Below are 18097 nucleotides of genomic sequence, written 5' to 3'. Positions count from 1 at the left end.
ATCATATGTATCAATATATAACATATAGCAATAAATTAAGTATTAAGTATAAATTAACTATTAAAATATTTATATTAATATTTAAAAGTTTTTCTTTTTCCTGAAGTATGTATAATTTGTTTTGTCTGACTCTGTATACATACTGTATGTGTGTATATACCAATCCTATTTACGAGGGGAATTCAAGGCAAACCAGGACTTATCTAACATTTAGAGCTCATTGACTTTAACCATGTCATAGATATTGGTGACAGACTGGATTGAGTATTTCAGAAACTTCTGATCTCCTGAGATTTTCTCGCACAATTGTCCTAAGTTTACATATATCAGTATAAAACAAATAGACAGTTAAAGAACACCACAATATCTTATTCTAATCTTTAACTGTCCAACTGTCTAGATTTAGTGAGCTTGCACCCACTGTAGCTTCAGATTTATGATAATGAGTAAAACCCGATGTGATCATCTGCTGTTGTAAGCCACTAGGTTTCCTTTGTTTTGCATCATAGCCTGTGCAGTCTTAGTTCAGAATAAATAACTAAAAAGTTACAAAAATTTGGAGAAAATTGACACCACAACAAAAATTTACACAACTTCTAAAGTTTAATTCAGTTTCATACACAGGAATAATCAGTGCTGTGAATAATCATTTACATCTGTAAATATCATAGGTGTTTTCATCCAATGTGACTTAAACTTAAGTTGAGCAGTTAAGGGGTTAGGGGCCTTTCTTTTGCTCAAGTGTTACCATGGTGGTGTTGGCTTTGCACTAGCAAAAAGTGCAAAGCCAAAAGTCACTAAGTAAGTGCTCATCACACCCCAAATAGTGTTCTGAATAGTAACAATAAACAGCCCTCAAAACAAATTTCAATCCTCTATTAAAAGCTAGCATTCTGTTAGATGAGCTCTCCACGGATTGGCAGTAAATAGGCACTATATTGTCTCCAGCGGTAGCGTAGTTTGGACAGTAGACAACTTTTAGGTGCCTCAAACTCAGGGAAACCCAGCTGGTTGAGGATCTCATAGATGCCGGCATGTGCTGCCACCTGCCAAATTGTGTAAAGAGATGAGACGTAAGTTTTTTTTGTTTAACGCCTTAATTTATATTTTAAACAATAACACATAAAAAAAATATATTAAAGTAAAATATGGCATCGATTACTGAGGTAATTTTATTACAAACTGCGGTTGCTTCTGTTGAGGGGTTAAAAATTAGACTATAAATGAACCTTTCCACAAGATAATATTGTACATCTGAATCAATTTGAACACAAGAATGGTTGCAGGACATAGTCAAAGCTAACATTTTGCAGTGACGGTCTCTGGAATTTAAAATCAATAATCAAAAACCTTGAGAACTAAAGTAGGCATTTTATTAAATGAGCAAACCGAATATACAAGAGCTTCTACTGTTCTGAATGGAGCAGTAAATGAAAATCCCTCTAGAAAATGTCTCCAGTTATGCTACATAATATAGGAAGTGGTTCAGTGATAACCAGCATGTCAGTGGCATGTTTTGTTCTGCACTTCGCATATACTGTTACCTGATGCATCCACTGGCTGAACGATCGTCTCCAAGAGTCTTTCTTCTCCAGGTGGAGGTAGCTGTTGAATAGGATGAGGTAAATATAGCGCTCCAGGTACTGCAGGCTTCTCAGACGTAACTGCTGCAAATCAGTTTCTGATTTTGCTTTTTTGATCTGAGAAGAAAGAAGAAACATTTTTAAAAAATTGCTACAGGTCATCCTATGGGATGTAAGCTGATGGCAGAACAAGTAGGACATTGGCTCTGTCCTCTAGATGCTTGTATGATAGACAGAAGACACAGAAAATGTTTATTTAATTGCCTTTAATAAGCACATCTCTTTGTCCAAGAACTCTGTCGGTCATAGAAAAGTTTTGATTTATTTGTATATTTCAGCTGAATGGTTTTAAATGTATTAATCTTATGACAACAAATGAACATATATTCAGTCATTTGTCACATGTAATAACATGTACGATAAAATATTTTTTTGCATATCCCAGTTAGAAAGCTGGGGTCAGAGCACAGGCTCCACCCCTGGAACAGATAGGGTTAAGGGCCTTGCTCAAGGGCTCAGTAGTGGCAACTTGGCAGTGCTGGGGCTTGAACCACCGACCTTCCGATCAGTAACCCACAGCCTTAACCATTTGAGCCACTACTGCTCTAGTCAGAGCCCATGTGAGGTTTAAGTGAGAAATAAGAGTATTTTAATGCAATCAAAGCTTTTCTAAAAGCAAGATGGAGTTTGATTGGCATCGGTTGCATACTGCATGTTTCGGCTTTATAAATGGCTCTGTAAGTAAGTGTAATAAATTTTCTTAATGTATTTTATTCTTTCTTGTCATGCCTCCAGAAACCACCAGGGGGTGGTCTGAGCTCAACTATAATAAGCATGATGTCCAGATTATTTAAAACCATACATGGACTTTGACACACATTTTTCCACTTCTCTAACACACTGCCTCCTATCATGGAGATTCCCCCATATGCCTTGCCTTGTCTTCACCTTAGATTCTCTGCCCATGGACAGAGACTGATCTTTTGAACAGATATCTGGCCACAAACGTTTGGATGTTGAAAGCTTCGGAGCTTTATGAAGAATATAGTTATCTATAGTTCATCACATCAAATATTTATGTTTTGATTAAAGAGCTTAACCAGAAGCAGGAAATTCTGAATAGACCACCACGATAAAAATACATTTACAGATACACTACAGGAAACAGTCTGTAGCTGTAGCTGTCTGTTAAATGGCCTCTTTCTTGTGATCGACTCTCTAATCAATACTGGAACTCGCAATACCCTGCCTAGTATAACTTTTTTTAAAAATGATGAATAGTTCAGTATTTCGGGTTTTTAAATTTACTTAATTAATATCAAAAAACTGTAATATGCACAAAAAACTTATAAAAATAATTTCCCATTAATAGACATAAAATAGTTTGTTCTTAAAGTATATGTACAGTACAAAAAGTCACCTGTTTATACGAGCATATAACAATCTCCCGTAAGTGGTAATGCATGGGAGTCATTGTCTCACTGACGACATCTAGGGCCATGTCCACCTCTCTTTTCATACGAGGACCATCAGGTAGCAGTCTGACCACCTGCATCACCACCTGAACATGCAAACACACAAGGAATGTTTCCTGTGTAATCCCTACCACCAAAAACATTGTGATGCTACTTTAATTATGGTAGTGATGCTACTATATTAGCTTGTTTCAAAATGGTTGCAAAATGTTTAAAAGTGGACAAAACTATACAAAGGAAAACACCGTACCTCAAACTCTCCTTTTGTGTACTTTGCATCCGGTACACTTACAATTTCTTCTTCCACACAATCAGGAAAACCCTAAAAAGATAAAAGTCATATTGTTATATTTTTGATCAATCTAAGATTGCTTTTTATTATTGCAGGATGCATTTTAGTATAAAAAAAAAAAACAGTGTGACCTACGTTGAAGTGCCAGAGAGTAAGTGTGGCAATGACCATGGCAGTGGTGGTTCGGTCTTTCCCATCACTACAGTTGAAGATAAAAGCTGAGTTGGGGTCCTCACCAAGACTGCACTTCATAGCCTCTAAGAGCTGGTCAAAAAACTAAACAGAAGCAGCAACACATAGCATCATTTAACATGAGATCTTTTACAGTTCTTTTTTTATAGGCACTTCTGCAACGTGTTGTAATACCTCCTCGTTTGGAGCACAACAGTCAGTAAGAGGGATACGTCGATATGTGAGGCCTGGATAGACACTCATTTGATTGGCAAAGACTTCCTGAACAGTATAACAGCTTTTCAGCATTCTCATCTGCTTCTCCTGTTCAAGAACTACCTCGAGCCACTTCTCACACCTGAGAACCTCCTCCTTTAGTGCCAGCTCCAGCATCTGAAAAATACATTTTCAGTAGGGTTTATACTGTATGGTCAATCGTAATTCAATTTTGGTCTCATCTGACCACAACCTACAAACTGTTACAGTCAATAAACTGCATTTTGTGGGCTGCTTCCTTTAGAAAATGTTTCCAAACCTCCTGTTGTTACAGAGGAAATGTCCATCCATCCATTGTTTACTCCACTTCCTTTGTAGGCTAGCAGAAGAAGGCTATCCTAGGGAACTCTGAACCATCATAGGGTGCAAGCCCCACATGCACACAATCATAAACTATGAGTAATGTGAAATGCCAGTGAGCCCACACTACATGTCTTTGGACTGTATAGGAAACCAGAGTCCAAAGAGAAAACCCACCAGGCACAGGGAGAAAACTCAGACTCCATGCACAAAGACCAGAGACAAGATTCATATCTCTAACTATGGAGGTGCAACATGACAGTCCTAACCCATAAGACTAAGAAATATCTAATTGCTTATTCTGAAAATTGACAACCTGAACGTTCATTCTGTCATTGACCATCCTTTTCACCATGATACATTTTGTCTTCTCCCAGGCAAATTTTTTGTTATAATAACTGTTTTAAAACCTTAACTACTTCTGAATTTCATAAGTCCATCATCTGATTTTTATTTATAAATAACTATCAATATATTTTGTGCAGGAAATATTTTTTTCTAGCTATGTGCATCATAACCAAATTAGATTTAATGCTTTTTTTTTATCATTCTCAAAAGTGAGTACACCCCTAAATGAATTTGCCCAAATTGTGCCCAATTAGTTCTTTTCTCTTCCCGTTGTCATGTCACTCATTAGTGTTACAAGGTCTCAGGTGTCCTTGGGGAGCAGGTGTGTTAAATTTGGTGTTATCGCTCTCACACTCTCATACTGGTCACTAGACGTTTAACATGGCACCTCATGGCAAAGAATTCTCTAAGGATCTGAAAGAAAGAATTATTGCTCTACACAAAGATGGCCTAGGCTATAAGAAGATTGCTAACACCCTGAAACTGAGCTGCAACACGGTGGCTAAGACCATACAGCGGTTTAAAAGGACAGGTTCCACTCAGAATAGGCCCCGCCATGGTAGACCAAAGAAGTTGAGTGCACGTGCTCAGCGTCATGTCCAGAGGTTGGCTTTTGAAAATAGACATGTGAGTGCTGCCAGCATTGCTGCAGAGGTTGAAGGGATGGGGAGCCTGCCTGTCAGTGCTCAAACCATATGCCGCACACTGCATCAAATTGGTCTGCATGGCTGTCATCCCAGAAGAAAGCCTCTTCTAAAGATGGTGCACAAGAAAGCCCACCAACAGTTTGCTGAAGACAAGCAGACTAAGGACATGGAATACTGGAACCACATTCTGTGGTCTGGCAACCAGGTGAGGAGTACAAAGACAGATGTGTCTTGCCTACAGTCAAGCATGGTGGTGGGAGTGTCATGGTTTGGGGCTGCATGAGTGCTGCCGGCACTGGGGAACTACAGTTCATTGGGGGAACCATGAATGCCAACATGTACTGTGCCATACTGAAGAAAAGCATGATCCCCTGCCTTCGGGCCGTAGAGCAGTATTCCAACATGATAATGACCCCAAACACACTTCCAAGACGACCACTGCCTTGCTGAAGAAACTGAGTGTAAAGGTGCTGGACTGGCCAAGCATGTCTCCTAAACCCTATTGAGCATCTGTGGGGCATCCTCAACGGAAGATGGAAAAGTGCAAGGTGTCTAACATCCACCAGCTTCGTGACGTGATCAAGGAGGAGTTGAAAAGGATTCCCGTGGCAACCTGTGAAGCTCTAGTGAACTCCATGCCTAAGAGAGTTAAGGCAGTGCTGGAAAATAATGGTAGACCAAATATTGACACTGGGCACAGTTTGAACATTTTCATTTAGGGGTGTACTCACTTTTGCCAGCAGTTCAGACATTAATGGCTGTGTGTCGAGTTATTTTGAGGGGACATCAACTTTACACTATTATACATAAAATGTGTATAATATATATAAAATGTGAGGGGTGTACTCACTTTTGTGAGATACCGCGTATATATATATATATATATATATATATATATATATATATATATATATATATATATATATTAGGCACTTGAAGTGTGCCAAAAAACTTGAATACTTTTTTTATTTTATGTATTCTAACATCAAACTCCTACTGTATGTCACTTCAGCTATTTAAATCTGAAAGTGTTCAAGAAAGCTACAGTGTTGAAAAGCCAACACTTCATGATAAATATGTAGCTTGTGGATGTAGATTCCTCAAAGTACCTCAAGTTGTTGTGGGTTCTGCACATAGACTTGGATTGGTTGTTCCAGACAGCCTGGTTCTCGAGATGTAAACATCTGCCCATTAGCTTCTAGAATCAGTTCTTCCTGCAGATTCACCCATACAATGCTGGAATGCCTTCGTCGTTCATCCATGAGGTAAGATAACACAATAGAAACAGCCTGAAACAAGATTGATTTAATTCTTACCTTTTTACACAATATAGAATTGCAAAAGGACTATAAAAAGCAATAAACTAGACTTTACCTCTGAGCTTGGCTGGGCCATGCCATACACAGTTGTCTTAAGAACTCGTCTGAAGTTGGCCACCCTCATTTCCTTGGCTGTGCCAAGTAAGTCTGGTGCCAAAAACTCACTAGCCACCTTACAAACAAACAATGGATAATCTTTAGTATTTTGTAAGCAGTGTGTTCTGACATTTTTAAGACACACAAAGAATCAAAGGAATGGCTTTCTCATATATTGTATATGAATGAGTGTAAAAATAGGCCTTACCAATATCCTTGTTCCATCTGTAACAAGGCTGGCTGGTGCTAAGAGCTCAGAACGGTTTATACTCCCAAGTAGTCTGTAGATCCATGCATTCACACACAGCCACTGACTGAAACTTTGGGCAAACATCTGAGGATACTAGATAACAATGATAAGGAAAGACAGATCACACAAAATCTATAATTAAAAAGTGAGAATATCTGCAGGGAAAGACGCCAAGAATGCAAAATGAGAGAAAGACAAAAGAGTGCAAAGGAGATAAAAGATTTCTTAATAATAATAATAATAATAATAATAATAATAATGATGATGTATGCTTAAGTACCTGATCATGAAGATAAGCATCGAACACTATTAAGTAGAAATAAGCCTCAAGACTCTGCATGGTCTTTTGCAAGAAATAGGCCTTTGTACTGCTCCCCTTAAAAATAGTTTACCACATAAATATTAACTTCTTTTATAAACATTGCTCACATTGTAACAAAAACTTTTATATCCTTTTAAAGTAAAAATTTATACTCACTTGAATCTGATAATCCTCACAAATTGCTTCCATTTTTCTTTTATTTTCATATATTGCATCCTTAATGTTGTGCATTTCTGAACACATTTCAATAGCTCTATTGACCTACAGTAAAAGAGAAGAAACCTTTTTTTAACACTCTTGCAAAGACACCAGATGCAAAATGTCTAGCATCACTAGATATACTATAGTGCTTTCTACAGCTGTATAAACAAACCTCATCAAGCACTTGTTGACCTTTAGGAAGCCGACTGGTCAGATTCTGAATGACTTGAAACTCTGCTTGTTGCTTGACTGGTGCATCCTCTTCCCTTGACGATAAGTGACAAAGGTTTAACAATTTAATTATTTTTTTAGAACCATGTATACACATGACTAGCGTTTGAAACTCTGAGAATTACATGAGATCCGCGAGTTAATAAATAAATAAATAAATAAACTCACCAGCTATATGGTGCCCCTTGCAGATGGCTAAAAACTAGTGCACCTAGAATAAGCCCAAGGTTGGTTCGACCCACTCCCACCTGACAGCTAAACAACATTGCAGGCAATGGCCTGGAGCAATCGCGCAATATTGACAAGCTGGGACTTTTCTGTATAGGAAAGAAAGTCATCATATACAGTATATGGAATTTTTATGAGTTTGTGTGTAGCATTCACTGTATGTATGCACTGTAAAACAACATAAACAAACAACATTAAAAATGACTTTTGAAGGCAATTTATTCTGCATAAATGCCTTATATGGTATAATAATTTATGCTTTCATTCTTTGGCTAAGTATCTAAAGTTTTTGAATAAAAAATCACCAAATCCTCGGTTAAGAAATTCAACCTTGATCTCAGTGACCTGTATTCAAAAACTTTTCATTGAATCATAGTATTCGTAAAACATGTAACACATAATAAAAATACCCTAAAAATATACACACAAAAATTTTAGCTCACAATGGCCTTAGATGAACTATTTTACTCAGAATGTAGCACTACTGAAGCAGCACTGGTTAAAGTAGTAAATGACACATATACTGTGAATGACTCACTTCTGACTTGGTACTACTTGAGCTCAGTGAGGTATTCAACACTATAGGTCATATTATTTAATTAGATAAAGTACAAAATATTGTTCCATAAAGTCAATATTCCACGAGCATTGCTTTATCCTCATATATGCTGCTGGGTATATCATATATACTGAATATATATATATATATATATATATATATATATATATATATATATATATATATATATATGTAAGCATGGTATTCGCTTCTCTTGCTATGCTGATGGATCTAAGCGGTATGTACTGTAACGGCTAAATCACCATCAATTCACCATTAATTTTTGATAAGTGTGTAAGGACTTTGGACTCATATCTAATTTTAACAGAACTGAAGTTCATTCACTGGGTTCAAGGCCTACTTGAAGCAAACCTTTCTTTATTTTGCAGTATGTCAAAGTTTGTATTATTATGAGGTTGGAATTGGGTTAAACCAAATAATAAACCTTTTATTCATGAGATATGATCTTACCCTAAGCACATTTACAAATGCATCAAATTCTTCCTCCATTGGTGTCCCCTCCATAGGAAGACAAAGTCTGTAATATCTTCAAAAGAAATTTGCAGTGTATTTAGAATAAAGAAATATAATATACAGTAAATCAAATATCATTTTGATCACAACTTAAATACACATTACCTGTAAGAAGTGTAACTGAACTGTGGTCTTTTGTAAACTTCCTCGGTTACATGTATGTCCTCCTCAGACACAATCCTTACATGTTGTGGCTCATCTTTAAAGTTTTCAATGTCATTATAAACGTAGATGATGTTCTCATTGAGTTTAGCAAAGTCACAAAGCTGGGGGAAAGTAATTAAAAGCCAGACTCATAATTAATAGCATGTGACCACCATTTGTGATATAAATGTGGTGGACCTAGTCCACTAAGGAGTTTGTGCTTTATTTACACATTAAGCATCTATCGCATCCATCTGGGACCCTCTGTAATTCAGGTACTAGGGATGGTGGGGTGATTCCCATTGTATTTATTACCATTTTACGATCGTGATAGGACCTCCAGTCAACACACACACACATACACACACACTATGGGCAATTTGGTGTCATTTAGCTAAATCTGCTTGCCTTTTGACTGTGGGAGGAAACTGTGGGAGGAATGTACCCAGGGGAAACCCACCCAGTACAGGAAGAACATGCTAACTTCATGCACACAGTCCCTGGGGCGGGAATTAAACCCTGGAGGTACAAGGTGACAGTGCTAACCACTAAGCCACGTTGCCGCCACATATTAAGCATGTTATTTTATAACTTGCCTCTTTTCTGATGGAGAGCTCCAGCTTCTCTGCACTGGCCACACTTCTCATGTCATGTAGGTTCTCATGGAGGTTTTCTTTCCTCCTGGGAGTGTATGGAATATAGTCTTTATCCACACGCAGGAAAACAACCGGCTCTTCCCGCACAGAGAAAAATATCACTTCCTGTACATACAAAAATATTAATGTGGATCATAACATACTACATACAATACATAAGTTGGATTACTACAGCACCGGATATTACTGTTTAAATGGTGGTGAGATGCTTTTGGAACACGGGAAGCTCAGGTGTATTGTTAGTCTGTTCTGTGCACAGTAATTCTCAGTCTTGAATTCTCAGAAAATAAATGCTCATATATGCACTGTCGTATTTACATTAAAATATATTAAATTATATTAAATAATAAAAGTGTGCTAGAACTCGTTTAGAATCAGGTATTTATTGTAGATTGTTTGACGCGATTTTCTTGGATGATAATTGGATAAATGCACCAAAATCTTCACTTCCAGCGAAGCTCAGCTTCTCTGGGAGTGAATGGAGCAGTGGGCGGGCCAGGACGCTGGGCTGCTGCATTATGATTGGAGGAGCTGTTTAAAGGGCGGAACCCCTTTTTGATTGACAGAATGTCTTAGGTATACATCAGCGCTACAGAGATTCGAGTTCAGTCCCATGCGGATTTGCAGGTTAAGTGGCACGATGAACTGCCACACTCTGTATTGTTTGCTGGTGACATAAACCATTTTTGTTTGTACAAATCATTCTTTAAATAATAATAAAAAAACATATTATAGCGTTCTTGCCTTTTCTTCTTGTTTCAGCATTGTAAAGTTAGTTCGTTTATATAATTAAAGTAGATCGTTGAGGGGGAAACTAGCAAGCTGTGCATAATGGCAGACGGTGCTAATATTTTTGACCTGCTTTTGGCAAAACCATTTAGTAGTCTTCCTTACGAGGAGAGATTTAGAATTAAACGGCAGGGCAGACCAATGCCCAAGATTGATCTGGTGCAAAAATTAGGAAAAAAATAACAGGTCTTTTCAGCTCTCCTGGTATGACAAGGTGAACTGGCTGACTGGAAGTGCTGTGACAGAAAGAAAATTTACTGTTGCCCATGCCTCTTGAAACCTTCTCAGGGAATGGGATGTGTTTGGTCAAACGTGGGTTTTGGGAATCTGGGTAACTTTGACAGGGCATACAAAAGGCATGAAAAGTGCAAAGAACATAATGAATTTTATGATGAAGGCCTAATATGAGCTTCCCCCTGTTTCAAAAGCTGCCACTGGTTAACAAGATTGGTTGTGTTGTTCAGAGCTAAGCTAAGCTGCTAGGTTACAAATTCAATGCTAGACCAATTTAAACCAGTTCAATGTCCATAAGTATTTGGATAGTGACTGAAATGTAGACTTTCAGCTTTAATTCAAGGGGTACCAAAAAATATTGCATTAAACATTAAGGAATTATAGTCAGTCTAAAGAGGTGTCAAGGCAAGTGAAGAAGGCCATAAAATAAATGATCACTGAATTCTTTCCTTAATGAAGAAAAAAACTTTTTCAAATATGTAGTATAACCAGTTCAAAAACAGCCTGGAGGGGGTACGTGTTATTAATACAGATGTTTTACCTCAAGATGCAATCCACTGGTAACATTTAAGAACATAAAAAACAGATTAGGCTTTACTTAAAGAAAAACGTGTCCCAGTTTGGGAATTTGGAATTTCCCAGACTGATTTAAAGAGAAGAGTTTTAAAAAGCAAGAAATAATGTCCCAAAATATACCACATCATCTGTCAAACAGCGGTGGAGGCAGTGTTATGGCTTAAAAATGTATGACCGTCATTTAAGACTGCTGATGGAAATAACAGGATGGATTCTCAAGCGTATATAGCTTTGCTTGTTGCTTTGATTCAGTTATATATGGCAACAAAAAAAACCCCCGCATAGGACAGTGCGTTATAGTACAGATAGATAATAAAGCAAAACATACTAAAAAAACTACCTAAGGCAAAGAAATGGAATGTTTTTAAAGGCCTGAGTCAGTCACCTCACCTCAACCCAACTATGCATGCTTTCACGTACTGAAGACAGCAAGACGCACAAACAAACCGCAACTACACGTCTGGCAAAACCTTTCAAGGGAGGGTGCTCAGCATTTGGTGATGTCCATATAATCTATACTTCAGGCAGTCTTTAAGCCTATGAAAATGGGTGAACTGAAAATAAATGTAATTCCTGGACAGTCCATGCAAGATTAATATAATTAAAGCTGTAAATTTACATTTCAATCACATTTTGAAACTATTATGAAATGAGTTACTGGACAACCACTGCAGCTTCAAGCATTGATTGTCTGGCTAATGCTTAAATATAAAAGTTGTTTACCCTGGGTAATTAATAATGTGGACATATTCTACATTTAATAGATAATTATATAATTTTTGCTTTTTAATTAAATTTGAGGCCATGCTTCCCATGTGGCTTTAAAGTAATCATGTCTGATTACTATACAACCACTTTGGCTTAAGCTAAAAATATAACATAAATGACACAACAGATATATCCTGACTGGAGCTTTCTGTACAGGTTTATCCTGTACAAGAATGACTGACCTCATGATCTTCTCTCTCTAGCCTCTGGAGGAGCTGTTCGAAGCCATTCAGACTGGCTTGGCCCATTCCGAACAGAGGGTAGTTTTCCTTAGCTTTCCGGAAGTTAGGGGCCCCGTAGCTTCCTGTAGTGTTTAAGACATCTGCTCTAGTGTTAACATCCTGGACCATAAAAAACTCCCCCTGGGCAATAAAAAACATATAAGTTTTGTGAGCATGAAAGTCACTCATGTTTTTAATTAAAGGGTGACCCATTATATTCCCTGAAACAAAAAAAAGACTCTTTAAGTCATTTAATCTTCCAATCTGCATGCAACTCTTTGAACACTCCATTAAAGGTCACTAGAAATATGACAGTAATTATGTTTCCAATGAATAAAATCTAATCTCTAATATCTAATAATAAAATTTTCTAATATAAAACTAAATAAAGCAGACTGCAATGACTTTTTTAGTTTTTTCAATGATGGATTGAAATGAAGTTTAATGGCAAGTGCTTATTTACCGTTCTTTTGTTTAAAGGTTCCAACTGACATTAAAATCTTCTGCTTCAGGTACATTCTGTTTTTCCATCAGTAATTAAGAGTTAATAAATTTCACTATTATATAACTATGAGATAAAAAAAAAACTCCATGCAATTTGTTTCATAATTTAGGTAAGTAAGTTAGTGGTAAAGGTTATACATACCAGTACTAAGTAATGCTCAGGTAAAGTATCAGATATTTTTCCCACCAAGTAGTTAGCGGAGAGGATACTGTCATGAATCTGAAACTCTTCCCGGCAGTTATACCTGCTCAAAAAGACAGTGTTCAGTTTCTTAGCAAAGATTTTTTAAACCTCTAACTGAGAAGTGATACATGTGTCTTACTGATATTTCCCATTATAATTATACTAAAATGTATTTATTGAAATTTTTTATTTAATTTTTTATCCATGTGCCGATCTAAGCACGTTATGTCATTTTGCATTAATCAATATCAATTATAGGTTATGAAATGGTATATTTCACTAGTCATATGATTAATAAGAAGTTGCAATATCCAAATATAGCAAATCATTAGAATGTTCTTAATGTTTTCATGCTAAAAACATGGAATGCCATTTAAAAACACAGAATACCATTTTTAAAACACAGCTGCTTCCACCTAAGACATATTGCACAATATGATATGTGATATCGCTAGCTAAAATTAATTCACATTACATATGTGCATTATATTATACGGCATCAGCATGTTCATTTAAGGAAAACTGAACTAAAACAAATAATAATAGGGTAAGATTAAGATCATAACAGACAAAAACTTTGCTCTTAGTGCTTACGTGATGACAACAGGGGCCACTTTGTTAGGGATAATGGACTTAGCCTTGGTGTTGGGAATGTTCAGCGCCTGTGAAGAGCTGCTGCTCATGGAGCGTTTGTCTTCAGCAATGTCACAGGCTTGGTGATCGATGTGGTGTGTGGGAGTCACTGATGCAGGCTGGGACCCTGCACTAGCAGTAGTGCCCATAATCCACCCAGTGCTGTAATCATAAGTAATATACATTTGCAATGACAAATTCAAAGCACTTTAAAGCTACACTGAAATAAAAAAAAAGGTAATACGACATGAAGCATCCCTAATTAATGCACAAGGACAAATAAAATAGTTTTCAGACACACACAAAAACACACAAAAAAATTACAGACTCTACTTACTAGAGTTGCGTACATTATTAAAACACTTAGGTACATAAAAATTTTTTTTTACATTTTATCTTATTTAAACTGTCAATTAATTAAAAAAATATCTCACGATCTGACAGCTTTGCTGATATTCTTTGCTTTGTGCTTCTTCATTTTAGACTTCTTCAAGCTTCTATGAAACAACCCAACAAACAAAGCAACAAACGTTCTGTGCTGCCAGCAGATTCTTCTCAACGTAGTTTATTCTCAGCCCAGTTCTCCGGAGCACAAACATAAAAAACAACTAGACATTTGCTGCCCTGTAGTTAACTAAGTTTCTGGATCTTTTCGTATAGTACCAGATGTAAAGTAGAAAGGGGGTCAGCGGAGAAATATTGTACATCTGGCAGTCAGACAGCTCTGTGGGCGGCTCCGGACGTTCACAGGACAACCCCCTTTCATGAAGCAGACCCAAAACAGACCAAAAACTCTTACAGCAATGCTTACAACAACTAATAGCCAAAAATGAGTATGAAGAGAAAAACTACATTCAATTTTTTGTACAGTCGTAAAAAGGTTTTTTTCACAGATTTTGCACCAACTAGGGTTTCAGAAATATAACTAGGGTGTGCATTTAAATAAAAGAAATATGAAAAGAAATAAAAAAAGGCTTAAGTTTCTCAGCATTTTTTTTTATACTTGTGTATTTGTTTAACTGACTGGTCTACTTGAGGTTTGGACTTTATGTTCCGGACATCAGGAACTTTATGCTCTTGATTAAAATTCCATTTGTGCCATATTAGAGCAGACAAAAAGCAAGGAAGAAAATCTCTAAATATGGACAGAAAATCCTCAGGATGTATTTGTGTGATGTCAGACAGATAGGAGGAAGGATATGAGCACCAAAGAGCCTTAGTGCAGAGGAGGAAGTACTAAAGTATGAGGGGTACCACTGACTGATATATCCTTATTTAAAGCACATGAAAAAAGAACATATGGCTTATTATTCTTTTTTAAAGAGTATTTTTTATAATTATTAATGAGGTCTTTGTGTGCATCCAAAATCATTTATGCTCAAATTACACACACATGTGGTCAGAAAGATGTACAGTAGATGTCTCAGATTTACAGTTTCTGAGTGTTTGAGGCCTGTAAATTAAAAAAGAAATCTGCCACAAACATACACTTTTGTGTATGTGTATATAAACGTGTGTTTCTCATAAGCCGGCACAGCATTAAACTATGCAACTACAGCCACATGGCAATGTGCTTACTTTCTTACATAGATAACAAGGCTCAGCACATTGATGGTTTAAACAACTGGACTATTTTAAACTTCACCAAAGTATTATTTAAACCACTATGTATACAATATAAGTGAGGCTTTCAGTTTTATGTGGACTCAAAGCCAAGCAAAAGGAGTTCAAAACTAAATCTTGATTTATTTTTATTTTTTACTTTTTTCTCAGTGGACCCGACTAGTCACTACAGGAGAAAAAGTAAATATTAAAAACTTACCTTTTTTTTCTTTACTTAGATGACCATGAGATTTTCAGCGTCCACATGCACAAGACAATGAAGCACCTAAAAAAAAACTGTCTAAGTTGTTTTGCATCTTGTGTCTCCTCAGAACTAACAGCCCTATATGGATCCTTTCTCGGTTGTCCTCAGTCATGTGGTCAGGTCTGAATGCAGGACTACAGCAGCAAGTCAGAGACCAGTATACACAGAGAGAACAAGGAAGGTGGGAAAGTACTTATCCTTACCACCTCTTCAACTCACATAGAGTGAGGATGCGAGATGAGGATGTGGGGGAGGACTCTTGTCTCCTACTCTCACCAATCAGCAATTCCATCTCCTGGCAACATAGCACCTACACTTTAACGTGGGAACAACGAGAACAGAGAGGATTTACAGTAAAAGCAGAGCATTAGTGAGTCAACAAGGCCTTGCATTGAGAGTCTGTATTTAAAAAAAAGGAGGTCATCAGCACTCTTCATTACTTCATCACTTTTCATTAAAACAGAGCTACAGGAATATGCAGGACAGTAGTGAGCATAAGTGCAGAGTCCAGAGAGCTGGCGACATTCTCACTAAATCTGATCATTTAAGAAAACTGCTTAGACCCTGGGGATATGGCATTTAACACTCTACAATATTAATTACTTACATAACTTACATTGACAACATTTTCAAGTATGAATAATGGATGAAAATATTCTGTGCAAAATAATCACAGTGTGTCCTTTAATTAGTGAATGCAAATGTGGATTAGTAAACGGGACCGGAAAATACAAGTGTCACTTTTGTATTTGGGGACAAACAACCTTAGTTTTAGTGCCAGTTTCTTTCAGTGCTTTTAGTCTCAGTTAAATAAAGTCTTTTTAAGAGGTGGCGCCTTTCACAGCACTGATAAAGAACACCCTCAGCTCGAAGGCCTGCTGGTGTGCCGTGGACAGTGTTGCCAGGGGTTTCCAAGCAACTGAGCACTTCTCAAGAATCATTTATACACTGTAGTTTCAGCAAGATTAATTGCCTGAAAAGTAGTACAGAAAGGTTTAAACACTGCAAAAGTGTTTCTTTTTTTTAGTCTTGTTGCAGAAGTGAATGTTTCTGGTTTTCTTCCCAAATATTCTGAGATGACAGGATTATTAAACTATTAAAATGTTCTTTAAAAAAATTCATGCAGGTGATCAAAATCGACCAACATAAAAAAATAAATAAATTAACGAAATGTGGTGTAAAATTTCACTGGTTTTATGTATGGACTTACATTTTTAATAAGATTTCAGAGCACATTAAAATGAATATAAACGTATTTAATTGGTCCTTGCATTTACTTATTTGTTCATATCTATTTCTTTCAGTCACTCATTGATTAACGTAATGCACGGCTGTCAGTCAAACATCATGGTGTATTCCCACTGGTTGACTGATAGAATGCCATAAAGAATGACTGCACCTACTCTTATACAATCGCAATGTTTAAAGTACTGCATAAAAAAAACTGCATACAGACAATATAAAGCAAAAGATCTATGTCTATGAGCTTGATCACTGGGCTGAAAGACTAAATGCTGGATTATTTATTTCTTAAAAGCTTTTAGTTTAGGAATTTTAATGCACACTATGTGACTGGCTCAGTAAATAAATCATCTATTGTTAAAAAACAACTTTAATCCAACTACTTTTGGATACGTTTAGTATTTTAGTAGAAGTTTGCAATGGAAGACATTGCATTAGATTGGGTCACCAAACAGTGTCAAGCTAAAGCTATATTGCCACCAGAAACTTCTTGTTGCCCTAAAAAAAAAAAGGATTGTTTAATACTTTAGCTGAAGCAATTTCTAGTATTTACTGCTGCACCTAAGTGTATCCATGTTGATAAATAACTTAGGATATCCAGAATTTGTTTACCCGACAATATATACACACACACTATACGGTCAAAAGTATGTGGAGACCTGACTATAACACCTACACATGGTGGTTCTTCAAACTGTATGGGTTGTCCTTGTATACTATAGCATTACATTTTTTTTCTTCATTAAAAATAAGATTCCCAATTATTTTCCATCTTGGCGAAGCTGAGCAGAAAGGTAGCTAATAGAGGACAGTTAAATGAGCTGCTTAAAATCACATAGGTTTGATGGTCGGTTGTCCACATATTTTTGGTCATAAAAGTACATGGTTTCATGTAACACAATTTCACCTGTTCTCAATTTACATGCTTCCCCTGGGAAACATCATTAGAAGGCATGGGATTAGTTTCCATTGTTATGCTGATGATACCCAATTATACATCTCAACAAAACCAGATGAAATACCCAAGTTGTCTAGATTAACAGAGTGTGTCCAGGACATAAAAGATTGGATGACCAATAACTTTCTTTTACTAAATTCAGATAAGACAGAGATATTGCTCATCGGCCCAAAAACCAGCACACAACAGCTTTCACAATTCAGCCTGCGTTTAGAAGGATGTACTGTTACTACTAGCTCAACAGTAAAAGACCTGGGCGTGATATTAGACAGCAACTTGTCTTTTGAAAATCATATTTCCAATATCACAAAAACAGCCTTTTTCCATCTTAGAAATATTGCCAAACTTAGGAGTATCCTATCCGTATCTGATGCAGAAAAGCTAGTTCATGCATTCATGACCTCCAGACTGGACTATTGTAATGCATTACTAGGTGGTTGTCCTGCATCCTCAATAAACAAGCTACAGTTAGTCCAAAATGCAGCTGCC

The 18097-nt window shown here is 36.7% G+C and overlaps 1 protein-coding gene across 2 annotated transcripts; it reads right to left on the bottom strand.

The window, feature by feature from the left end:
* Positions 1–584: 584 nt before the first annotated feature.
* Positions 585–15598, bottom strand: pald1b (phosphatase domain containing paladin 1b). Of its 2 annotated transcripts, none has more exons than XM_053501305.1 (20): positions 15364–15598; positions 13503–13703; positions 12867–12969; positions 12182–12361; positions 9573–9737; positions 8938–9098; positions 8770–8845; positions 7680–7828; positions 7453–7546; positions 7236–7340; positions 7038–7133; positions 6716–6850; positions 6467–6583; positions 6202–6381; positions 3717–3914; positions 3486–3626; positions 3309–3380; positions 3004–3144; positions 1545–1700; positions 585–1046 (listed from the first exon to the last, which is right to left on the bottom strand). In XM_053501305.1, exons 2-20 carry the CDS (start codon positions 13688–13690, stop codon positions 897–899), a joined length of 2607 nt encoding a protein of 868 aa, XP_053357280.1. In that variant the 5' UTR covers positions 13691–13703; positions 15364–15598; the 3' UTR covers positions 585–896. The 2 variants fall into 2 exon arrangements, with proteins under 2 accessions (XP_053357280.1, XP_053357279.1); XM_053501304.1 differs by lacking the exon at positions 15364–15598 and adding an exon at positions 13976–14335.
* Positions 15599–18097: the final 2499 nt, after the last annotated feature.

This window comes from Clarias gariepinus, chromosome 8, assembly GCF_024256425.1.
Source record: "Clarias gariepinus isolate MV-2021 ecotype Netherlands chromosome 8, CGAR_prim_01v2, whole genome shotgun sequence".
Classification (NCBI taxonomy): domain Eukaryota; kingdom Metazoa; phylum Chordata; class Actinopteri; order Siluriformes; family Clariidae; genus Clarias; species Clarias gariepinus.
Note: the sequence above shows the minus strand (reverse complement) of the source record. Positions and strands in the feature narration are given on the sequence as shown.

Coding starts and splice junctions, on each gene's coding strand:
- pald1b (XM_053501304.1), bottom strand. CDS start 14,019: ATGAAGAAGCACAAAGCAAAGAATATCAGCAAAGCTGTCAGATC. Junction 7,547..7,679: donor CAAGGGGCACCATATAGCTG/GTGAGTTTATTT, acceptor CTTATCGTCAAG/GGAAGAGGATGCACCAGTCA. Junction 1,701..3,003: donor TTATATGCTCGTATAAACAG/GTGACTTTTTGT, acceptor CTTTCTTCTCAG/ATCAAAAAAGCAAAATCAGA.